Source organism: Schistocerca americana, chromosome 4, assembly GCF_021461395.2.
Source record: "Schistocerca americana isolate TAMUIC-IGC-003095 chromosome 4, iqSchAmer2.1, whole genome shotgun sequence".
In the NCBI taxonomy this organism is placed as follows: Eukaryota; Metazoa; Arthropoda; class Insecta; order Orthoptera; family Acrididae; genus Schistocerca; species Schistocerca americana.
The window spans coordinates 534,908,942-534,935,878 of record NC_060122.1 but is presented as its reverse complement, the minus strand read 5'-3'; the positions used below and the strand labels follow the sequence as shown (position 1 = coordinate 534,935,878).

General features: G+C 42.4%; 1 protein-coding gene across 1 annotated transcript in view; it reads left to right on the top strand.

Annotated features, from left to right (window-relative positions):
* Positions 1-26,937, top strand: part of LOC124613600 (neuroendocrine convertase 2) — a 1,535,239-nt gene that overhangs the window by 567,267 nt on the left and 941,035 nt on the right. Inside the window, exon 3 of the mRNA XM_047142315.1 lies at positions 19,614-19,718. Coding sequence (XP_046998271.1) covers positions 19,614-19,718 — 105 coding nt within the window. The remainder of the gene's footprint in view (positions 1-19,613; positions 19,719-26,937) is intronic.

Genomic DNA, 26,937 nt, shown 5'->3' with positions numbered 1-26,937 from the left:
CTATGCTACATGCCTCTATAAACAGGCGTGGCGCTCTTAGTCGCAGGCGATTACACGATCAATTGAAACTTTGTTGGTCCACGAAGTTGTTATACACTCCTGGAAATGGAAAAAAGAACACATTGACACCGGTGTATCAGACCCACCATACTTGCTCCGGACACTGCGAGAGGGCTGTACAAGCAATGATCACACGCACGGCACAGCGGACACACCAGGAACCGCGGTGTTGGCCGTCGAATGGCGCTAGCTGCGCAGCATTTGTGCACCGCCGCCGTCAGTGTCAGCCAGTTTGCCGTGGCATACGGAGCTCCATCGCAGTCTTTAACACTGGTAGCATGCCGCGACAGCGTGGACGTGAACCGTATGTGCAGTTGACGGACTTTGAGCGAGGGCGTATAGTGGGCATGCGGGAGGCCGGGTGGACGTACCGCCGAATTGCTCAACACGTGGGGCGTAAGGTCTCCACAGTACATCGATGTTGTCGCCAGTGGTCGGCGGAAGGTGCACGTGCCCGTCGACCAGGGACCGGACCGCAGCGACGCACGGATGCACGCCAAGACGGTAGGATCCTACGCAGTGCCGTAGGGGACCGCACCGCCACTTCCCAGCAAATTAGGGACACTGTTGCTCCTGGGGTATCGGCGAGGACCATTCGCAACCGTCTCCATGAGGCTGGGCTACGGTCCCGCACACCATTAGGCCGTCTTCCGCTCACGCCCCAACATCGTGCAGCCCGCCTCCAGTGGTGTCGCGACAGGCGTGAATGGAGGGACGAATGGAGACGTGTCGTCTTCAGCGATGAGAGTCGTTTCTGCCTTGGTGCCAATGATGGTCGTATGCGTGTTTGGCGCCGTGCAGGTGAGCGCCACAATCAAGACTGCATACGACCGAGGTACACAGGGCCAACACCCGGCATCATGGTGTGGGGAGCGATCTCCTACATTGGCCGTACACCACTGGTGATCGTCGAGGGGACACTGAATAGTGCACGGTACATCCAAACCGTCATCGAACCCATCGTTCTACCATTCCTAGACCGGCAAGGGAACTTGCTGTTCCAACAGGACAATGCACGTCCGCATGTATTCCGTGCCACCCAACGTGCTCTAGAAGGTGTAAGTCAACTACCCTGGCCAGCAAGATCTCCGGATCTGTCCCCCATTGAACATGTTTGGGACTGGATGAAGCGTCGTCTCACGCGGTCTGCACATCCAGCACGAGCGCTGGTCCAACTGAGGCGCCAGGTGGAAATGGCATGGCAAGCCGTTCCACAGGACTACATCCAGCATCTCTACGATCGTCTCCATGGGAGAATAGCAGCCTGCATTGCTGCGAAAGGTGGATATACACTGTACTAGTGCCGACATTGTGCATGCTCTGTTGCCTGTGTCTATGTGCCTGTGGTTCTGTCAGTGTGATCATGTGATGTATCTGACCCCAGGAATGTGCCAATAAAGTTTCCCCTTCCTGGGACAATGAATTCACGGTGTTCTTATTTCAATTTCCAGGAGTGTATTTTTAGTCAGTCCGTGACGAGAGTTTAGTGACTAAATAAGTATGTCATTCAGTTATGTTTAAACGATCTACAAGTTACTATTTGCCATCTGTGAAATTTTATAGAATATTTAAAGGGAGTGTTACAGTATTACATACTCGTTATTAACACAATAAATATGATTATCGTGTGTTTGGTATCAATGAATGTAAATAACATGAAAACGTAAATTCGACAGTGTTGTGTGCATTCATTGACTAAATGTTTACAACATCATGTAGCTATAGAGAGAAGGAGATGATTATCAAAGCGACTTAAGATGAAATTCCATAAGATTGCAGTCATACTGAGCACATATCTACATCTACATATATACTCTGCAAATCACATTTAAGTGCCAGGCAGTGGGTTCATCGAACCAACATCACAATTCTCTATTATTCCAATCTCGTACAGCGCGCGGAAACAGTGAACACCTGTATCTTTCCGTACGAGCTCTGATTTCCCTTATTTTATCTTGGTGATCGTTCCTCCCTATGTAGGGCGGTGTCAACAAAATATTTTCGCTTTCGGAGGAGAAAGTTGATGATTGGAATTTCGTGAGAAGATTCCGTCGCAACGAAAAACGCCTTTCTTTTAATGATGTCCAGCCCAAATCCTGTATCATTTCTGTGACACTCTCTCCCATATTTCGCTATAATACAAAACGTGCTGCCTTTCTTTGAACTTTTTCGATGTACTCCGTCAGTCCTATCTGGTAAGGATCCCACACGTCGAAGCTGTATTTCAAAAGACGACGGACAAGCGTAGTGTACGCAGTCTCCTTATTAGGTCTGTTACATTTTCTAAGTGTCTTGCCAATGAAACGCAGTCTTTGGTTAGCTTTCCCCAAAACATTTTCTATGTGTTCCTTCCAATTGAAGTTGTTCGTAAATGTAATACCTAGGTATTGAGCTGAATTTACGGCTTTTAGATTAGTCTGATTTATCGTGTAACCGAAGTTTAGAGAGTTCCTTTTAGCACTCATGTGGATGACCTTACACTTTTCGTTATTTAGGGTCAACTGCCACTTTTCGCACCATTTAGGTATTTTTTCTAAACAGTTTTGCAGTTTGTTTTGATCTTCTGATGACTTTATTAGTCGATAAACGACAGCGTCATCTGCAAACAACCGAAGACAGCTGCTCAGATTGTCTCCAAAATCGTTTATATAGATAAGGAACAGCAAAGGGCCTATAACACTACCTTGTTGAACGCCAGAAGTCACTGCTGTTTTACTCGATGACTTTCCGTCAATTACTACGAACTGTGACCTCTTTAACAGGAAATCACAAATCCAGTCACATAAATGAGACGATACTCCATAAGGACGCAATTTCACTACGAGCCGCTTGTGTGGTAAAGTGTCAAAAGCCTGCCAGAAATCCAGAAATCGGAATCTATCTGGAATCCCTTATCAATAGCACTCAACACTTCATGTGAATAAAGAGATAGTTGTGTGGGAGATGTAGAGACCTTACAAAGTTTATTTCATATCACTGCAAATAAATTTTGTACTTACTCTGTAGAATCAACCGACGTTTTATATTAATGATATGCTCCAGTTAATAGTTTACAAGACAGAACCCGTCTTGTACACAATCTTGAGGTGAAAAACAATACGCTGTACGTGTGTCTAAATTTTTCAGATGCAAAGTTCTCCCCGTACATTCAAGGGTTGGTACGTTATTTTAATACTTCGCAGCTATCTTAAGTTTATCAGCACAAGACTAACGTAAGAGCTCATTTAATTGTTACGGTCGTAAATGATATGTCATTAGAAGTTATGTGAAATTTTAGTATTAATTTGAAATAGCCTCATAAAACGTGTATTTCGTTCACGATATTACTCCATTTTTATTTAGATTTCAGGAATCGTCACATTTAATATTCGGCTAGCAATTTATAAATTACAGTGTTCTTGTGATAGAATTTTCTACGAATCTGGCTTTTGTAGGGGTAGACGAAAAAAGTTTTCAAAGCAAAGGCGTCGTTATTAAGTTACAGTTATTGTAGTATTTCGGAGTTAACCTACTCCAGATGTTCTCTGTGTGTCACAGAGGTTGTACCGTCCGTGTTACTGTAAATTAAAGGCCCGTGTCGTTAATAAGCGGAATATTTTTGACCAAATGCTCTTTGTAATGCCTTACAGTCGTGTGGGAATATTTATGTAACGGCATGTCGTGACAATGATCAAAAGAAATAATTCTTTCGAATTTGGTAGCAAAGGATATGTAATCATTATATTATTTAGCTTTCAGTGGACGCTTTCTCACGCTGCAAGTCCATTAGTACTGATCATGCTGTTTGAAGCAAGAAAGTAAGTTTCGATGAAAACAGTTAGTTGGAGGAATGTCATCTCAGTGTTCGTTTTGTAACTGGCCTCTAAACCTTCTGACTGCGCGGGCTATTATTGGTCTCCCAAGAGAGCCCAAGTGATGAAAAAAGTCTCTCAGTAGTAACGTACGCAATCTCAGATGGTATTGTCGACTTGGCTATTATTTAGGGGTTGAGAAACGTAAATCGGCAAGGATTTCCTTAATCTACTCCCACTGAGTAAATTTCTTTAGCGAAATGTGAGATATATGATTTAAGCGTAAATATTTCGTGTTGACAAATCTGATTAGTGCGAAATGTTGTTTTCTCGATGACGATGAGAATAAGAAATGAGAGCTTAAAACCCAGTGCCAGCAAATAGCTCACTCCTCTCGAATAACACCAAAAGTGCTGCTGACGTCAAAGTCCCCAACGACAGGTGGATCACTATCCACAATACAACATGATTCACTCTATGAGACCCTGCGATGTAAACCAGGAAGTTCTCATTAAGTCTAGTTGAATAAAAAACTGTACCACTCCATATCGCAACCGAATGGCGCCAGTGGTAAATGACACGTGATCAGTCAGTACTGAGTGGTCTGGCGGGACCAGAGAGCGGAGATCATGAACGGAAGTTCAAAGGTTTATGTAGATGTGTAAGTTCCAGTATCACAATTTTGACAGACATCTATTCCAATTAAAATAGCTTTATACCAAAACACGTTTTTGCTACCACTTGGTGGTTCACTGAACGACAGCAAATCTAAAGAACCAAGGTTCCCTTTCCAGTCGATCATAGGCTTTTCCTTCTATCTTTATTGCTTCTTCTATCTCTGGCAACGATTATTAATGTCAAAAATGCCGAGTTTCCTCTTGGATTGGAAACCTCGTTAAACTGCAAATCCTCCTGTATCCGACTGGGTAACTCAGATCAATGACTGGTGGCAGGCAAAGTCATTCCGCCCCCCCCCCTCCTCCCCCGCAATAGGCCCTGACCTATTAAAACTCTGCGGTGTTCAAACGTTCGCGTTCAGGCCAGCTTTATCGGGCAACTATTGGAACCACACTCGTGCAATCTCATGCGTCCAATCTCATCCATTGTAGATTATGTTTTGAGGGCTGCGACAAGCAATTAGATTAAAAAACCATATTTATGCATCACTCACAAAGCTCTATTTAATCCACTACACGTTACTATGAGAAATTACCATATTCAGGTGGAAGGCGTCTTCTAAATGGTTGTTGTTAGTGATTTTGCGCGGAAGCATTTGGGAGGGGGATAGGGTGGGGTGAGGTGTGGAGGCTACGTTGCGATTTCTATTACTGACAAATTGAATGAATGTGTAACAGAACTTTTAAGATACTAGATGGTTTAAAGGTATTATAAGTATCGCCATTGCAGCCCACTGTGCATCATTGATACAGTGTAGCTGTATACCAAAGAAATCACATTTTTAGCCAAAGAAGCTTGAAACCAAAGACTTTACTTAACAACTTTGGTGAATAATGTAACTTCTTTGCAACATAACAACAGTGAGTATCTCATGTTGAGTCGGAAGGAGTTGCGATTTTTAGCGACAGAATACAGCACAAACACTGATTCCCTTGCTTTGTAAGTACTTTCATTTTCTTTAAACCATGCGGTAGGGTACATCCATAAGTTCTGTGGTTTAGTCGTCCAATTATCAACAGTGGAAATCGCAACATAACCTCTTGGCCGCCTCTCTTGCTTCTTCGCGAAGTTACCAATACTTTCTATTAACAACATCAATGTAGAGAACGCCTTTAATTTGATGATGATGGTTAACCATCGAAATGTATAGTGGATTAAGTTAAACTTCGTGACTGACGCGGAATTACATCTTTTTCCATTCCCACTCATCCATCCCAGAGACAATCTGCTTCGCTTGTTTCATAGCAGACCTGAAATTCGATCCATTCCAGCTGCAGTCTTAAAACAAACGTTAAGTAGACGTCCGCACTCTTACAAGGCGCAGAATTTTTCTTCTCTATCTCCTTTCGCCATAAAAGATGATACACACAAATGAAATTAGCATACGAAAGGGAGAGGTAGTACTCTTCTCTTGAACGTTGCTTCGCAAGTTGTTCTACTGTGTTTTTCACTCATTTCGTTGTTTTGCTTTCTTCTAGAAATTCCAGTGTATAATCAAAAACGGTGTTACAATTTGGTGTCTGAAATAAGATTTTACGGAAAAAGGTACGACAGACAAAGTAAAAAACACTGCCGTCTCCACTGCTTTCTTTATCTTTAACTGTTAATATAAACTGAGTGCAGTACTGCACATTTTTGGGTTTATCTCAGCAACAGCAGCCGGTTGTTTGTTTCAAAAAAGCTTTTTTTTCCATTTATAGGAACGCTCTATGAAATTTTCAAGGCTCTGTTTTTACTATCATTTACTGTAAATCATTATATGCCATAGTTATTTCGATAGTGTAACGCATATTGAGCATTTCTTGCCTATTTTTAATTTTTCGTCTTGCCAATCTATCTCAAAAGAAAACCGGGTTTTACTTGCTTAATTTATTATTCGTCAGGCATCTCCCAGCAGATGACGATTAATCCAATAGGAGAGTCGTTTGCTAAAGACAGTGGCCGTCCAAGAAAATAATTTTTCTTTTTGTTAACCAAACTCCAGAAATTACTTAGCCAAAAGGGACACTTCTACCCCGCTTAATAGCAACATTTAATACATACGCTTCATGCATTGTTACTCACTTTCTAGCAGGTCAAGAACATTTACCCGTCATATATATGCCATACAACCGCTTAAAAGTAGCCATGTATAGCACTGTATTTGCTTGCTCTTAGAGGACGAAACCACTTGTACGGAGGTGAAGGTAGCGATAATACCGATTAATTAATAGCCAGAAGTTAGAATTTGTGATACTGTTATGTGTCATTACAGTCTACACTTCGTCATTCTGTAGAATCTTGAGGAGAGACGGTGACAACATGTGGTCTGTTGCAGGAAGCATTAAGTTTCAGAATGGAGGATGCGGATTCTCGAGTTTTAGTCACAGAGAATACGATAGGCAGAAAGCAGCGCGACTAAGACTCTATTGAAACGGTATTTTGTCTTCATCGTGGACTTTTTTCTAAATTGAGTACCCTGTTGCTTCGTATATAGTCTCTGAAACAACACGTAGTCACAGGCCAGACGACTGTAGTTTTAAGGTGCCGAAAGTGATTACTAATATAATCATCACGTGAAACGCTGTTATCTATATGGCGTCATATTCCCTCTATAAATACACTCCTGGAAATGGAAAAAAGAACACATTGACACCGGTGTGTCAGACCCACCATACTTGCTCCGGACACTGCGAGAGGGCTGTACAAGCAATGATCACACGCACGGCACAGCGGACACACCAGGAACCGCGGTGTTGGCCGTCGAATGGCGCTAGCTGCGCAGCATTTGTGCACCACCGTCGTCAGTGTCAGCCAGTTTGCCGTGGCATACGGAGCTCCATCGCAGTCTTTAACACTGGTAGCATGCCGCGACAGCGTGGACGTGAACCGTATGTGCAGTTGACGGACTTTGAGCGAGGGCGTATAGTGGGCATGCGGGAGGCCGGGTGGACGTACCGCCGAATTGCTCAACACGTGGGGCGTGAGGTCTCCACAGTACATCGATGTTGTCGCCAGTGGTCGGCGGAAGGTGCACGTGCCCGTCGACCTGGGACCGGACCGCAGCGACGCACGGATGCACGCCAAGACCGTAGGATCCTACGCAGTGCCGTAGGGGACCGCACCGCCACTTCCCAGCAAATTAGGGACACTGTTGCTCCTGGGGTATCGGCGAGGACCATTCGCAACCGTCTCCATGAAGCTGGGCTGCGGTCCCGCACACCGTTAGGCCGTCTTCTGCTCACGCCCCAACATCGTGCAGCCCGCCTCCAGTGGTGTCGCGACAGGCGTGAATGGAGGGACGAATGGAGACGTGTCGTCTTCAGCGATGAGAGTCGCTTCTGCCTTGGTGCCAATGATGGTCGTATGCGTGTTTGGCGCCGTGCAGGTGAGCGCCACAATCAGGACTGCATACGACCGAGGCACACAGGGCCAACACCCGGCATCATGGTGTGGGGAGCGATCTCCTACACTGGCCGTACACCACTGGTGATCGTCGAGGGGACACTGAATAGTGCACGGTACATCCAAACCGTCATCGAACCCATCGTTCTACCATTCCTAGACCGGCAAGGGAACTTGCTGTTCCAACAGGACAATGCACGTCCGCATGTATCCCGTGCCACCCAACGTGCTCTAGAAGGTGTAAGTCAACTACCCTGGCCAGCAAGATCTCCGGATCTGTCCCCCATTGAGCATGTTTGGGACTGGATGAAGCGTCGTCTCACGCGGTCTGCACGTCCAGCACGAACGCTGGTCCAACTGAGGCGCCAGGTGGAAATGGCATGGCAAGCCGTTCCACAGGACTACATCCAGCATCTCTACGATCGTCTCCATGGGAGAATAGCAGCCTGCATTGCTGCGAAAGGTGGATATACACTGTACTAGTGCCGACATTGTGCATGCTCTGTTGCCTGTGTCTGTGTGCCTGTGGTTCTGTCAGTGTGATCATGTGATGTATCTGACCCCAGGAATGTGTCAATAAAGTTTCCCCTTCCTGGGACAATGAATTCACGGTGTTCTTATTTCAATTTCCAGGAGTGTACTTCAAGAGACCACGTCGTCCATTTGCAGCATTTCAGGTTTACTGCGTTGTACTGCAGTAAGTAAAACTTCTGTGTCACAAAATAAAATGACTTTCAACACTCTAACGTACCACTGCCAGTGGAGTACTCTCTTCGAAATTCTGAAGGTGGCAGGGGTAAAATACCGGGAGCGAAAGGCTATTTAAATTTGTACAGAAACCAGATGGCAGTTATAAGAGTCTAGGGGCATGAAAGGGAATCAGTGGTTGGGAAGGGAGTGAGACAGGGTTGTCGACTATCCCCGATGTTATTCAATCTGTATGTTGAGCAAGCAGTAAAGGAAACAAAAGAAAAATTCGGAGTAGGAATTAAAATCCATGGAGAAGAAATAAAAACTTTGAGGTTCGCCAATAACATTGTAATTCTGTCAGAGACAGCAAAGGACCTGGAAGAGCAGTTGAACGGAATGGACAGTGTCTTGAAAGGAGGATATAAGATGAACATCAACAAAAGCAAAACGAGTATAATGAAATGTGGTCGGATTCAATCGGATGATACTGCGGGCATTAGATTAAGAAATGAGACGCTCAAAGTAGTAAATGAGTTTTGCTATTTGGGGAGCAAAATAACTGATGATGGTCGAAGTAGAGAGGATATAAAAAGTAGACAGGCAATGGCAAGGAAAGCGTTTCTGAAGAAGAGAAATTTGTTAACATCGAGTATAGATTTAAGTGTCAGGAAGTCGTTCCTGAAAGTATTAGTATGGAGTGTAGCCATGTATGGAAGTGAAACTTGGACGATAAATAGCTTAGACAAGAAGAGAATAGAAGCTTTCGAAATGTGGTGCTACAGAAGAATGCTGAAGATTAGGTGGGTAGTTCACATAACTAACGAGGAGGTATAAATAGAATTGAAGAGAAGAGAAATTTGTGTCGCATCTTGACTAGAAGAAGAGGTCGGTTGGTAGGGCATATTCTGAGGCATCAAGTGATCACCAATTTAGTATTGCAGAGCAGCATGGAGGTTAAAATCAGTAGAGGGAGACCAAGAGATGAAAACACTAAACAGATTCAGAAGGATGTAGTTGGCAGTAGGTACTGGGAGATGAAGAAGCTTGCACAGGATAGAGTAGCATGGAGAGCTGCATCAAACCAGTCTCTGTACTGAAGACCACAACAACAAACAACAACGTACCACTAAATCTATGCTGCTATTAACAACGTCAAACGTTCGTGAAGTCTTAGCCAATCTTTACAGGAAAAGAAGCAATGTACTGTCTTTCGTTGGAGTTTACTGTGGTGGAAGACAAACAGCCACAGAATTCCACAGGATTATACAATATCGTAGAATTGAGGATTGGTAGGCTATGGTTTGCCAAGTGAATGCTGGATGTTGAAATTTAATAATAAAGTAACAGTCTGCAGCTCGTGGTCGTGCGGTAGCGTTCTCGCTTCCCACGCCCGGGTTCCCGGGTTCGATTCCCGGCGGGGTCAGGGATTTTCTCTGCCTCGTGATGACTGGGTGTTGTGTGCTGTCCTTAGGTTAGTTAGGTTTAAGTAGTTCTAAGTTCTAGGGGACTGATGACCATAGATGTTAAGTCCCATAGTGCTCAGATCCATTTGAACCATTTTTTGAATAAAGGAACAAATACATAGATCAGCCAGAACATTACGATCACCAACTTAATAATTGGTTTGTCCACCTCTGGCAAGCTTAAAAGCGGTGACGCTTCGAGGCTTGAAGGCAATGAGGCCTTGGGGGGTCGCTGGAGGGAACTAGCACCATATTTGCACGCGCACACACACACACACACACACACACACACACACACACACACACAAGCCACGTAATTCCCGTAGATAACTGGGAAGGGGCGATGAGCTCTGACGCCACGTTCAGTCACATCAGAGATGTGCGCGATCGGATTCAGGTTTCATGAGCTGGGAGATCAGAACATCAACTAGACCTGGACACTGTTCCCCTCGAAGCACTCCATCACACTCCTGGCCTTGTGACTTGAAGCATTGTCTTGTTGGAAAATGCTGCTTCCGTCAGGAAACGTCATGAAGGCGTGTACGCGGTTTGCAACCAGTGTACGATACTCCTTGACCGTCATGGTGCTCCACTGGACCCACTGATGCCCGAGTCAACGTTCCCCAGAGCGGAAAGGAGCCGCCTTCATCTTGTCTCCGTCCCGCAGTACAGGTGTTAGGATGTTGTTCCCCTGGAAGATGACGGATTCTCGCTCTTCCATCGGCATTATGAAGAAGATATCGGGATTCATCAGACCATGAAACGCTCTGCCACTGCGCCAACGTCCAGTGCTGATTGTCACGTGCCCATTTCAGTCGTAGTTGGAGATGTCGTGGTGTTAACATTGGCACGTGCATGGGTCGTCGGCTGCGGAGACCATCGTCAGCGCACTGTGTGTTCAGACACACTTGTACTCTGCCAAACATTAAAGTCTGATATTAGTCCCGCCTCAGTTCTCCGCCTGTCCTGTTTCACCAGTCTGCCCAGCCTATGACATCCGACGACTTCCGGACGTAGTTTCACCTTGGGTTCGTCACCTCCTGAAGACACTCGCCACAGCACTCCTCGAACACCCGACAATCGTGCAGTTTGCGAAGTGCCGAGCCTCCAGGCCATCAAAAACTGCTCTCGGTCAAACCCAGATAAATCGCGCGCCTTTCCCGATCTGCAAATGGACAGCACGCTCATTGATACTACATGTACATGCGTGTGTCTGACTAGCACTCATTCCTCACCTGGTGACGCTGCTATCGCCTAGACGGGTTTATATCGATAGTAGTTCGGTGCTCATAATGTTTTGGGCTGATCAGTGTAATTGAATGCAAGCAGTTCGAGACAGGGGTTCACAATAAATATAAAATGGATAAATTGCTTCAGTTGGAGGAATGGTAGATGTCGAAACTACAGTTACTTTTATTTCCTATAAATCACAGAAGTGTTTCCTCCTGACGAAGGTGAAACTGTGTTGTGGGGAATTATGTCCGACCCTGCGTCTCATACCCAAATAAAATATCTTCTTAAAAATTATTACAGTATTGGTAATATGTTCATTTGTATGTACCATATGTTATAGTAGAAGAAGACAGAGAAGAAAAATACTGTGTCTTGTAAGAGTGCGGACATCTGCTTAGAACATGTTTTAAGACAACTGGAATGGACCGAATTTATACTCACGTGGGGCTTCAGGTCTGTTGTAGGCAGTTAGCAGTATATTAGCTTCTCCTGAATGTCAAGTACCTAACTGTGAAAGTGGTCTTTTGCACGTAGTGAGAGAGCTGAATACGTAGGCTGCGAACATGATTCTCACTCGCGTTTTTCCATGGAATTCATGCAACAAGAGTGGCTCTGTCATTGCTGGCCAGGCGGGTGCTTTTCTCATGCAGCGCGAAGCCTAGGAAAATCCCATCAGTAGTGCTACAGTGCAGGCTGCGGAAACATTTCCTGGGCCCACTTGTTGGCTAAAATGGTTCAAATGGCTCTGAGCACTATGGGACTTAACTTCTGAGGTCATCAGTCCCCTAGAACTTAGAACTACTTAAAGCTAACTAACCTAAGGACATCACACAACACCCAGTCATCACGGGCCCACTTATTGTTGGTGCCAACTATGAGCGGTATCCCATTAAATACGAATGCCGTCCTTACGTTGTGTATTACGATAATTGTTAACTAGCGGCTGTTAATCTATAAAACGAGATACAATATTTAATTAATAATCGGTCTTTACATAGAGGTTCGCCTCTGACTATGTACATATCGATATTTAATAAAAAATTGTTCGATTTTTCTTTTACATTTCAGTAAATACAACAGAATGATGCAACACTCACACAAGAAAAACTTTCTCGAATAAATGACGTAGCACACAGAAAAATATAAATTAAAAATAAAATCCGCAGCTTTTCACCGACCATCTCCAGTGGATCAAACCAAATTTTACGGGTATCTAGGAACTGGTAATTCTCTACATTTTGAGTTTCTTCTCGACAGATCTATAATTTGCTGGCACTATTAGAAACTTCATTACATCGAATGAAGATTTTACCTAAGTCCTTCTGCAGTTCTCTACGGTCGTCCAACTTTCCGGTAGACAACAGTACTTTGGCGAATAATCTTATAACGCTGTTGATTTTATCTCATAAATCGTTAAGGAATATTGACAAATTTGTCGATCGTATTACGCTTTACTTGGGACACACTCAATATTACTCTCGTTTCAGTAGAACATTCTTCGTCCGGTATAACGTACTGGGTTCTTTCAGACTAATATCCACCAAAATAATCACATATTTGCAAAGATTTTACTGTCGTATATTCATCAGTGGCAGACTATATTGCACTATATCGAACGCTTTTAGGAGATCTACCGCTTGAAGGATGTTGTTTATGAATAGAGCAATCAGCGTATAACACAATTATTTTCCTGAATCTCTGCTGACACTTTGAGAGAAACTTGTTTTCCTCGAGGAACGTCATAATGTTTAAGCTTCGAACATGCAATAGGATTCTGTAACAGAAGAATAGTGATTTGTAATTTCCTGTATCAGATACTTTATGTTTTTGTGTGCAGGAGTGACCCGCACAGTTTCCTAGTCGCGCAGAATATTCGCTGTACTATAATTGTCGATGAATCCGACCTAGAAAAGGAGATCATTCCACAGCGTATTCAGTGTAAAATCTATTTCGCATTCCGTCATATTCTAGTGCCTAGCTCGCTTGTCTACATTGTTTTTCCATGGTGGAGTGCCAGTACAAACAATTCTCATTTGTGAGTCTGCACGGAGGTCAAATATGCTAGTCCCCTCATTCGGAAATATCTTTTTAAAAGTGGCATTTCAAGCTTCTGCTGACTTCAGTGTCAGCACCATTGGATTCACGAGAGACTAAGTAGGTCTGGACCCGTACATTGACTTATGAACAGACCTCCATAGGACATTCTAATACCACTTTCATCAGGATGTGACTTTGACAATTATTGTACGCTTCACGTAAGGCTGATATTTTTAAAAAATGGCTCTGAGAACTATGGGACTTAACATCTGAGGTCGTCAGTCCCCTAGAACTTAGAACTACTTAAACCTAACTAACCTAAGGACATCACACACACCCATGCCCGAGGCAGGATTCGAACCTGCGACCTTAGCGGTCGCGTGGTTCCAGACTGAAGAGCCTAGAACCGCTCGGCTACACCGGCAGACGATATTTTTTACCAATACACAAGTTCCTCCAATTGTTTTCCCTCTCTTTTGTAGATAAAGCGTATATGTCCCTATTTACACAACATTCTCCTCATAGTTCCATCACTCTAAGGTGGAGAATTATCTTTGGTTACTTGATACATACACCACGGTTTATAAGTATTTCACTTTTAATTATAATTGTTCTGCTTTTGCTCCATCTAAACTGAATGTTCTTAGTTCACCCTTTCCATAGTGACTGCATATCAGTTAGACCAAAGACCTACCTTTCATTAGGCCTTTTTGCCTTTGTGAGTATCGTTCCTGTAATAGCAATTGCGGGCTTTCAAAAAAATTAATAGTGGCCCTCACCTACGTACCCTCAGACTCAGAGTCGAAATATTAAAATTTTTGGCTGGTTTCGTTGTCTAGGGACTGGGATACGTAGTTGCCGCATTACATGCCAAATACTGCTGACTCTACAGTATACAATAAGAATACACACATGAATCGAATGGTCAAAGGTTCCTATCACATATGAATGTAACATAGAAATTTATAAATGAAAGATTTCAATTAAATAAAATCTGCAGGTACTATTTTAACGACTTTAAATGATGAGTATGATAGCAGAAGTACATTTAAGAATGCCACTTACAACTGTAAAACACTTATTGGTGTCGATGGTCCAGCAATTAAATAAAATATAAGCTGAACAACAAGGAAACATTAAATTCTTACTTCACGTAATTAGTTATGCGCAACAACAAAGCTCGCGAGATATTCACTTCTAAACGCATACTATGTCTTCACTGCAAATGCCACGGATATCTCACAAGTGCACAAGTCGGCACTACGAAATATTTCTACAAGTATTTCCCCGACCACACGCAAACTGCTCAACACTCTCCAAGTATTTCCTGCGACCGTCCGTCGCGCCTTCCCGTCCAGAACTCTCCAGTGTCCTGTGCGACCCGATGCTCCTCCTCTACTTCCATACAGTCTTTCCATTGACTTCGGTAGTCGCCTACCGTAGTAACGAGCGCTGTGATTGGCTAGAGCGCTCCCACGATGTCCCCAAGCCAACGCACATTCACAAACATACTGAAACACATTCGAAATACTGGATTTACATTTAAATAACTTGAAATGAAATAAATATTCCTACAACTGGACCATGGATGAATATGGACACAACCACTCATAATCTGCAATAGCTTCACACGACCACTGTTTCCTCCCGGTAACTTTTACTGTGCCTTTCTGTTCTCTTTTATCAGACTTGCTTAAGTATTAGAACGACTGTTTAGTTGCACTGTTTGGTCTATTAAACTGAGGTAATTATCACAGAAGACATAGCAGAACACAGAAGAGTACCACGGATTATGCTTTCACCTCGCCTGTAACTGGCCATTTAGTCGCACTTTGCTTCCATGGAACACCAGCGTCACGCAACTCCCGCCTTCCATTTTCCACCTTAAAAAAAGTTGTTGACCACAGATCATATTCTGCGAATGAAGCACTGCTGCAAACTTGTTAGGTATGTAAAATGTGTTAAAAGAATTTGTGCAGTCAAGCGAGAAATCGTAGTTCAAATTATTATTTATTTTATTTTATTTATTAGTGGCAAGGATCTTATCGACCACACACCTGCTCTACAAGCCTCTTCCATTACGTTCTGTTGTGTGCACCGTTTGTCCATTCAGTGTTCGTGTCGTCACTAATGTTATCTCTCCACCTACTTCTGAGTCTTCCTCTTCCTCTCGTTCCCTCTATTGTCCTTCAGAATGCTATTTTACGTGGTCTGTTTTCTGTCATTCGTGCTATATCGCCTGCCCATTTCAACCTTCTCTTCTTTAGCACTTCTACGATGTTACGGTGTGTGTACAGTTCTCTTATTTCTTCATTTTTCTTATCCTCCATTCCATGTTATCTTCGTCGTACACTGGACCAAAACTTTTTCTTAGTATTTCAAATATTAACAGTTTTTCATCTTTCTTTCTAAATATTAATGCTTCACATCCGTATAATGTTACTGGTATAATGGTCGACTGATACAAGCGGATTTTTAAGTTAGTACTAAATTATCTTTTCTGTAAGATTTTGATAAAACTTAAGAGTGTTTTGTTCGCTGTTGCTAGTCGGGCATCTACTTCTATATCCATTCCATTATTGTTTTTTTATTCCAGTCTCTGAGAATTCTTTACACGATGACCGGTTTCAGTCTGTAACGACCATCCTCATATCTTTTTTACACCATGTCCTAAAGTGATACTGCCATAATGGCATCGTCAAAACATATAAATATAATCAGCATAGCATCGTCACATAGATTCTATGCTGATTGCATTTATATGTTTTGACGATGTCATTATGGCCGTATAACTTTAGGACATGGTCTAAAAAAGATCTGAGGATGGTCATTACAGACTGAAACCGGTCATCGTCTAAAGAATTCATTTGTGATCAGAGACTGGAATAAAAAAGCAGTTTACAGTATTGGATCACTGTTCGTATACGCGATTATGTCGTAGTTGATGAAGCATTCCATTATTGTTACTAAAGAGACTCCCTAAGTACTTGAAACGGTCAACTGTTTTGAAAGTGAAAGTGAATCCATCTTCAGCCAAGGGTGCATCACTGGTTTTTCTTACTTATGACCAGATATTCTGTCTTCTCTTTATTAAGATGTAATCCTTCTTTCTCAGCAATTTTGATATAATTTCGCATCATTTTGGTTAATTATGTTTTGGAAGTGCTTATTACTGCTATATCATCTGCTTAGGCAAGTCTAATAATGTTCATTTCCTGCATCTGCATCCCGTGTGGATTAGTTTTAATAAATTCTCTATCGAACTTCACTAAGACGAGATTCAGTAAAATAGGTGAAACGACGCCTCCTTGTCTCAGTCCAGTAAACACCTTAAAATTTTGTTTCCCCTCCAGTTGTCTTGATACGACATAAAGTTTCATCTATACAGATTTTAATTATGTCTATGCTATCGTAGGCCTTTTTGAAATCTAGAAATAATACGCGGCTTCTCCCGTTGGAGATTCCAGTCCTTCCTCGGGCATGGGTGTGTGTGTCGTCCATAGCGTAAGTTAGTTTAAGTTAGATTAAGTAGTGTGCAGCTTAGGAACCGATGACCAAAGGAGTTTGGTCCCATAAGAGAAAAGAGAGAGAGAGAGAGAGAGAGAGAGAGAGAGAGATAAGTATCAGTCTCCTAGAACTTAAAACTACTTAAACCTAACTAACCTAAGGACATCACACACATCCATGCCGGAGGCAGGATTCGAACCTGCGACCGTAGCGGTCGCGCGGTTCCAGACTGTAGCGCCTAGAACCGCTCGGTACATTGAATTCCCACTCATTTTTAGTATAGTTTGAATATCAACACAAAAATATTTTTGTAGTAGGTTTTAGACCATATTTGGCCCGCATGGTGCACGCCGTACAGATATGTCACAAAGCGGTGAATGTATGGTCGAAACAATACGGTCAGCAACTTCGTTCGAGAGCGAGAATGAGCTTTTCCTGTTCCACTGTAGCCTACACGTTACGATAGTTCCATAGTAGAGACCATAGAGATGCTTGCTGATAACATGCTGTTCACATACATACTTCATTCCTAAGTCCTGCATCCTCATCGCCAGAAATTTAAAAAAATGAAGTCACTTTAATGCGTTCGCTCTGCGGAGCTCTGACGATAGAGTTGCGTTTGGCCTGAATTATCATCTGGTGAAGTCGTTCCTCGTAATTTACATTCCACTGACTTGTAACATGGTCGACAAAAACCGCATTTTAGTATACTCTGGTCTGCTGTAATAAGTCACAATTGTTGAAATCGATTTTGAAAATTTTTACCGAATATTTGCGCAACATTGGGAAGTCAAGTGAAGTCACTAGGAGAATCAGTCAAAGCACACTATAAATGTTTTAATGTAATCTGTTTGTTAAATATCCGTTAATTCACATAGTGTTAAATACAGTTAATGTGCTATACTTATTGATGTAATAAGCCTTGTAACGTAAATGTATTTAAGAGAAATGTGGAGAGATTCAGTGATTCTATACCGTATATTTTTATGTCGTATCTGAAACACAAACGGGAGTTAAGGCGTGGAGTGAAGGTGCTAAATGGTGGAAAACCTTGAAATAGCGTTCATGTGGCAGCGTTCTGCAGTTGCACCCGTGGGAGTTGTTAATGCAAACAAAACAGGAATGACATAGACCTAAGACTTCTGCTGGAAAACAGGATGTACGAGTAATTGTGCGGAACAAAAAGGCTAGCAATATCATTGCATTTTCCATAAAGTGTATTGCCACAAGGGGAACAGTAGCACTTTATGCAGACAGTAAAAAACGAAGACCAACAAACCTTAAGGTATGCGTGTTTGCAATTGTTAATGGACATTTTTTTCTTGTTTCCGTCCATACTACCTGAAACTGATTTATTTCACAGTACGTAACATGGAGAAGTGGTGATATGTCTTAAGGTTTTCATTTCAAAGCCCATATTTATTAGACTGTTTGTCGTTTTGTTATATGAGGAGTCCATTCCTGACGTTTTGCCGTCCAGTTTTGAAACACTCTGTGTAGATGTGGAAGGAAGATCCTGAACCCGAGAATGACATTTGTCGTGAAAATTCAGTGTCATTACAAGATTTAAATTTTAGCGTTAAGTTTTACTGAAGAATTTAAACCAGTTAGGGAATATGGAATAAGAAATCATGAAACTCAAACATTTATTTGGAAATTTTAAATTGTGAAATAGATCACCAGGTAACAATATTTTCAGAAGGTGGGCATAAAGTACGCTCTTCCCTTGGTATTGCGAGGGTTAACAGATATTTTGTACATGAAACAGAGGAATGGGAAGAAAAGGGAAAGGGTGCGTGGGAAACTAGTGACTTCCAGGCACACAATGCATTGTGAAATTAAATGCAATGGCGAAAGTTGTAAATTTGTGCCGGACCGGGACTCGAAACCGCAGTTACCGCTTCCCGTGAGTCTTAACATCCCTTTGTCTCTCTATATATCTCTCTCTTATTTAAAAAAAAAATAGAGAGGAGGGAGTGGACGAAGCGGGCGTGGATCACAGCCCGATGCCTGGCCAAAATCTCACGTTGACACTCCCTAGAAACCGAGGGAAGCATAGGGAAGGTGGAGTAGATACAAAGAGCATAAATGATTCATTTATTTTTCCTTTTTTGTTGTTTCTTTTTTATTAAAAAAAATATTACCAAAACTACGGAGAATAGCAGGAAACCTACGTCACGATGAGGAAGGAGCGACAAATGACCATACTCGGTGGAATTACCGACGCGTATTTTCACAGAGACATTCTGAAGACGAGAGAATAACAGGTTCTAAGAGTAGAAAAAGCGTGGATCAACTCCTCATTGGGACATCACCCTGTCTCTGGGGTGGGTTAAGAAAGACGCTATAGAGGATGCTCGAATTAGGGAAGGATGGGGAAGGAAATCGGCAGTGCCCTTTCACAGGAACCATCCCGGCATTTGTCTGAAGCGGTTTAGGGAACTCACGATAAAACCTAAATCAGGATGGCCGGACGCGGGTTTCAACCCTCGTTCTCCCGAATTGCGCAGTCCTGCCAACATAGTGGCTTCCCCCACCGACTTAAATTATTGCTATCCATTATATGTTACGCAAACAGACCAAAATCATAATATTGCCACCAAGCTTCAACTTTAACCACAAAGTATTTATTGTTGCGGTTGTTCGTAGATATTAATACCTGTACAGATTTTTACGCAGGAAGGAACACGTGAGCTCTACCTTTCCGTAGAGTTCACGCTTTATTTAACTGCATACTGAATGAAACGGCCGGCTGTGGTGTCTGTTGCAGGTGCTGGGTTCGGACCGAGAGTTCCACTTCGTGCACCGCGCGCTGCCGCACGCTCGCAGCAAGCGTAGCGTCCCGCACGTGCGCCGCCTCAAGGTGGACCCCCTGGTGAGTATAAACTTCTGGCCGGCTGCTGCAGCCGCTGCAACTGCTGCTGCTACTCTCCTCTCTTCACCTATCTCTGCTTTCACAGACTGCCCAAATGAAACCGTTTTTGTGGACCAAGTGTACGCCATTTACATGTGTGCTAACGAGGGATGAACAGTATTTAAGGTAGCTGTGAAAATGATGTGGTTATTGAGTCATACCTATTAACCAAATAATACGTTCGAAGTTGGAACCTGTAAAATATTTTATAGAGTAATATTCATTGAAATAAAGGCGAGTTTTCACAGCTCACTTCGTTTCTGGATAGCAATTGGAAAACAGTTCAGTTTTTTGCAATTTTGTCATATGATGACATGATTGGAGACCGTGGCTGTTATTTGAAGACAAATGTTGATGGTGTTGGGACAGCAACAAGCCAAAAATTTACTTTCAGTTCCTTTATTCAAAGAGTACCGTTACCGGTTTCGAATCGTTGTGATTCATCTTCAGACGGTTCACACGCTTTCCTTATAACATGTGGTGTGTTTTTTACAGATTAATTGTCCTAAAATATAAGTAGTACATAATTATAAGCAAGCCACACACAGATGGTTGCGTTACAGTTTTTCGTTGGATGTGACTTACGTGAAATGTCGGTGTGATGTGTTTGTTTTCATAACATTCGTTCAACACATGTGAATACATTCCCACTGCATTCTAATTGTTGCACATGTAAATTTTACTCACTGAACACTTTAGATTTGTCACTGAGAAGATTTCTACCATGCACCGCATGTTTCGATACACACAAAGAGCTTACAAACATATGAGTATCAAAGATGCTATGATATATTGTAACATTTGAAGATGTCCTATGTTTGGAAAGGATCATATTTTCACATACGCAACTGAAGTGCATTTTACACTAGTACAGAGACATTTATTTTTTGAGTTGATACTGTTACATTAATTATAAAGTTTTTTTAGTACTGTATTTGTAAAATAGTATATTATTTAATTACATTAAGCATCATGAGAATTATAGTAACATATAAATTTGCTACTTGATCTGCAGATAGGTGTACTAATATTATTTGCTTTGGAGGTTGGAAAATAATTTTTGGAAATGTTTAGGAAAGGGGTGTTAGCTAAACCTTTTTGTTCATTAAGTATATAGTCTGGGGCGCTGTTTTTGTGTGTGTGTATTTCTATTTTTTCTAATATATTCATGGTGGCTCCTTTTTCTGCTAGATGTAAAATTTTTAAGTTGTTCTCAATGTTTCACTGAATGGTTTTCTTCAGCAATATCGGCTGTAAAAAACACCACATGTTATAAGGAAAGCGTGTAAACCGTCTGAAGATGAATCACGATGATTCGAAACCGATAACGGTATCCTTTGAATAAAGGAACTGAAAGTAAATTTGTGGCTGGTTGCTGTCCCAACACCATCAACATTTGAGTTGAGTTTTTATTCTTCTTACAGATAAAAATTCCCTAGTTTTAAACAAATCAGTACCATTCGTGCCTTTTAATTCTTTAAGTACTACTGGTTTCTGCCCGAAATCACAACTTTTTTAAATACCAGTGCCTTTCGAATGAAACCGCCATTACTACTGCAAGACAGATGCCTCTAATGTTAGACTGAGGTTCTTCCACTAATGTAGTGCATTCTAGCAATCACTTACAACGTTCAAGCAACGGTCGGCGCAGAGATTATGCTACGTTATTGCAGAAGATCGTGACATATGTTTTTTTCTTTCTTTTAGTGAACACATGGAGGTGATCGTGGCAGTGCAAGTTAATATCACTTACTGAAACAGTTAAGGTCGCAAAGAATCAGTTATTTAAGAATGATAACCGGTTTCGGCCTTCATGCTGGTCGTCTTTAGATCTACGACACCATACAGCTGAAGTCGTCCGTGCACAGAACAGTTCTTGATACCATGGTCGTTTACTGCTCTGTATCCAACAAAGTTATATCTAAGTATCTAAAGTTAGTATAACGTAAATTTCAGTTCGTACTGTTGCTTATACGAGTGGTTTTTAAATGAAGCTACTGGAGTAGAATTTACTTTGGATATAAATTTATTAATTTTAGGTAATTTTTACTCCTTATTTAGGACTATAATTTGTTTTAGGCACTATGAGTTCAGGGAAGTTTCGAGATGCTGGAACGTGTCTAGGAAAAACGCGAAATTGCTTTCAGACGTCTATCATGATTTGTTAAGTATGGTGGGTGGGTTACTAGGGGGAAGAGACCAAACAGCGAGGTTATCGGTCTCATCGGATTAGGTAAGGATGGGGAAGGAAGTCGGCCGTGCCTTTTCAAAGGAACTATCGCGGCATTTGCCTGGAATGATTTAGGGAAATCACGGAAAACCTAAATCAGGATGTATGTTATTGGGACTCAAACGGTCTGTAGTCGACAGCATGAGAGTTCAGTCTTGTATTTTTTTACGCACACACAACTTCGTCCGCAGCTAGTGGTCTAGTGGCTAGCGTTTCCGCCTGTGGATCACCAAGTCCCAAGTTCGATTCCGGCTGGGTCGGGGAATTTCTCCACCAGGGGACTGGGTGTTTGTGTTGTCCTCACCATTTCATCATCATCCAGGAAAGTGGCGAGCTGGACAGTGAAATGATTTGAAATTTGTACTTGCTCTGGTTACTACGCACTCAGTCACCCCACAAAAGAAATTTCATCATCATCCGTCGGTGACGGTGTTATCTGGGAACATTCCAACGCAGGAGTGTCGTTTCACAATGCAGCCCTTACTAGATCCACTTGGACAAGGTGTAGTTGGAACGTGTTTGCCTTTCGGCAACAGTTTAACAGGGGCAGGCTGTCGACTGCAGAGCGGTTCTGCTATGAGAGCAGTGCCTCCGTCCCAACACGGAGACCGTGACACGTTTAAAGCTCCAAGGGTGTTGTGCATTCTACGCTACAGTACTGTACTCCCGTATTATCTAGATGCGAGACTCTGCGGAGTGACATACAGAAATTATGTATTCAACTTTCTGAATAATTGGATGTGGTTGTCAACAATGAATACAAGATACTTGTAGGGATGTTTTTCTGTAAGAGATGAACGTAAGCAGTAGCACAGTGTGGTATCTGTGGGCACACCATTTTTTTTTTCAAAACGACTGTAACGTAAGAAAGCATTCGAGTGAAGCCAACGAACAATAACTTTATTACTTAAAAAAATGCTACAAATATACGATCTACTTCTCTGGTTTTAGTGTACTGCTCAGACTCCGTGGTACCTGTCCAACAAGTAAAACGTTTTTGGAACATATCATCTGTCTAGATGTGGAACGTTGTAGCTTGATACACGTTATTACTAGTTTAGCCTATCCCTATTTCAACTAGTGCTGTCTCTGCTTTACCATCTGAAACCTGCAGTGGATGAAGACATGACAACATTATAGCATAGCAAGTGCATCACTTAAATTTCAAGTAAACCAAACACACACTTCCACGAGTGTTTCTTTTCCTATTACGTTGCTAAAGACTTGCGTTCTGCCGAAACTACAGTACGGTAATTTTGGTACAGTACATAAATGACGTGGTAAGTCATAGGATTATCTGTAATATTCGTAGCATTGGCAGGGAAAGAAATATAAATGAATGTGTGTGAGAGAACTGGAGCTGACGACTTTTGCTTGTTTGTTTCTTTTGTATATATTGTAATGTGTTGTATGGAACTGGGGACCTAGAAATGATGGAGAGGCTTCGTCCCCATTGTAGCCTTCAGTGCTTCACAACCCTACAACAGGCTACAGCAGTCCACTCACCCCACTGCCGCCCCACACCGAATCCAGAGTTATTTGGCCCCCGGTGGACCCCCCGGAATGCCGGACATTTGCCACGCCGGACATTTGCCACGCTGGACATTTGCCACGCCGGACATTCGCCACGCCGGACATTTGCCACACTTGCCCCTTCGCCAGGTAGCGATCCCTCAGGTAAGGGACGCCCTTCCTCGTACTTCTTCAGTCCGCTTGCAAACCGCCGTCTCCACCGTCTCCACGTCTTACTCGATACAGCCAGTACATAAGGGACCTTCTTTTTCGACATCTTGGCGAAATACAGAGCTTCTTTTCCTAAATCGAAATATTTATATCTTTTGGGAAACGACAGCAATTCCGACGACTCTGTCAGTACGTAATTAGTTCTGCCAAGTATAAATATAGATCCCTCTGTCCGTATGGTAGCTTCCTTTCACGCTTACTGATTGCGATAGAAACAGTCCATGGCCATGGGAGCAACAAGAAAGGAACGATGTAAAGAGGATGCGAATGTACGCTAATCATTTCATTTTGTCGCTGCATTTTTGCCTTCTTTAATTACTACAACTGCATGCCCAAAAGACAATGAGGAAAGAAGAAATGGATATGTGAATGTTTGGAAAGAAGAACGACATACTCCATATTAATACTCTCTAAAATCCGATATCCCTTCCGGCGAATCATTAGTTAATAAAGTGTAGCAGGACAATGTTCAAAACAGGATTGAAAGTACGTTCATAAACAGAGATAAGAACATCGATGATTGACATGTCATCTGAAGTCGATGAACAATTTTAAAATGTTAGAAATAAGGAAATGAAGTAATACAGAATATTATGCTTGTAACGTACGTTGTTGTTCTACATTGTTTGGCTCTGGTGTTAACAGGGTCACAGAGAAAGCATCCTAGGTTTTGGAGGGAAAAGCCGTAATTGTAATGATCTCCACTGCAACAGAAACAAGAAGCACAACTTAAGGAAAAATAATGTAATGTGTGTTCCAGCTCACAAGCGACATTGAAGCAGGTAGTTCCTGTGACTTAGTATGGACAGAGGTTATATTTGACAACCGGAATAAATTAATAACTGGCTCCTTTTACCGACCCCCGGTCTCAGATGAAACAGTTGCTGAACATTTCAAAGAAAACTCGAGTCTCATCGCAAATGGGTACCCTACTCATAGAATTACAGTTGGCGGTGACTTCAATCTACCTCCCGTATATTGACAAAAATACATTTTCAGACCCTACTGTAGATAGAAAACAACTTCTGTAATTGTTCTAAATGCTTTTTATAAAATTATTTTGAACAGTTATTTCACGGGGCCATGCAAATTGTAAATGGTTACGAAAACACACTTGGCCTCTTAGCCACAAATAATCCTGAGCCTCACGATGGGTACAGGAATTAGTGAACACACAGCCATAGTGAGGCTCAATTACGTAACAAAGAAATTCACCAAAACTAAACGCGAAATACATATATTTATGAAAGCAACTAAAAATTAGTTTGACGTCTTTCTAAGAGACAATCTCCAATCCTTCCAAACTATGCAAGTGAAGACCATATGTGGCTTAAGCTCAAAGAAATAGTATCAACAGCACTCGAGAGATTCATACCAAATAAATTAATATCAGACGGAAATGATCCCCTATGGTACACAAAACACGACAGAAAGCTGCTGCAGGAGCACCGAAAAAGGCACATATAATTTAGACGAGCGCAAGATCTCCAAGATTGGCGAAGTTTTACTGTGGCTCAAAATTTGGTGCGGATTTCATTGCGAGATGCATTTAATAGTTTCCACAACGAAACTCTATCTAGAAATGTGGCGAAAAATCCATAGAGATTCTGGTTCTATGTTAATAAAACCAGCGGAAAGGCTCAGTAAGTACCTTTACTGAGGGTCTGGCGACGAGCGAGGAGGAGGAGGAGGAGCAGGAGGAGGGGGAGACAAGGGACCCAACCCTTCAGAGCAGGTAAAATCGTGGAAAATGTCCGCTGTGGCAAATGTCCGCACACCGACCCCCCGCCCCAGGGAACGTCTCATACGTGACGAGTGTAACCCCCAATGTTTGCATGGTAGAGTAATTATGATGTACGCGTTCGTGGAGACAGTGTTTGCGCAGCAATCGCCGACATAGTGTAACTGAGGCGTAATAAGGGGAACCAGCCCACATTCACCGAGGCAAGTGGAAAACCGCCTTAAACAGACTGGCCGGCACACCGGACCGCGACACTAATCCGCCGGGCGGATTCGTGCCAGGGACCGGTACGCCTTTCCACCCGGAAAGCAGTGCGTTCGACCGTTCTTTTGTATATAACTAGAACCGCGCATCGTTCAGTGTTAGTCTGTCATGTATTTTATGTGTTTACAAAATGTTGACTGCTTTTTGTAAGTTTGCAGCTAGTTGATCGCGTAACTGCTGTGCTTTTATGTACCTAAAGCAATTACTTTTGATGGAAATACTGTTTACATACGCAAATATAAAATATATATATATATATATATATATAGTTATTGCTCTTATTTTATACTCAATAGAACGTTATTCATCATGATCAAAAACAAGAGTTTCCTCTTATTATTGATAAGTACGAAAGTTGTTTATGAATGACAGAAAAATGTTTTGAGTAAGCTCTACGAGATATTGTATGTGATGTTTCACATCTTTTCTTTTCGCGTTTTTTTAATTATCATTTTACCTTTTCTTCGACGAAATGGCGTTTTCTACCCCCATATGATAAATCTGTAGTTTTTTTTAAATTTTTACTACAACATTCCTTTGTTTCACGTTACAGATCAACAATTTTCGAGTAAAGCCTAAAAATACTGTTTATATTTCAGTGATAGACAAGAAGATAACTATCTAGAGCGAAGATATTCTGCAGGTTCCGTGGACCTTTGCATGTCCTTACCCAGTTTCTCGACAGTTGACCGGTTTTTAGTGGAGTCTGGTAAGACGCTGATCGCATACGTAAACAAACCGATCAAAATGAGGTAGCGCCCTACACGTATGCAACACACCTAACGTACACGTAACACAGTTAAGAACTCAACAGGCCAAGGTTACTAGGAAAACTATAATTAGTCTACTGTTACTTATGGTAGCCTACGATAGTTTTACAGCTCTGCGTTGCTACCAAAGACTTTATCGGAAATACTTTTGTCGTATTCACACTACTAACCGTGCCAGATAGGTCTCCTCGCCATCGTAGCGGCGTTCGGCAAAGCAAACATCACGGCGAGGCCAGGAGCAGTGTGAGCTTCAGGACTGTCCACAGAGCCGGAGTACTTTGCTACTCCCGTCACAGGCGGCAACCAGACGCAACGATGGCATCTTTCCGCTTGGAGAGAATAACGGATGAAGAACGCGTGATCTACAGGCAATCGCACGGATTCGGTATAGCAATCCGCCTGCCACATCCGTTGTCTGCCACACGGACTTCA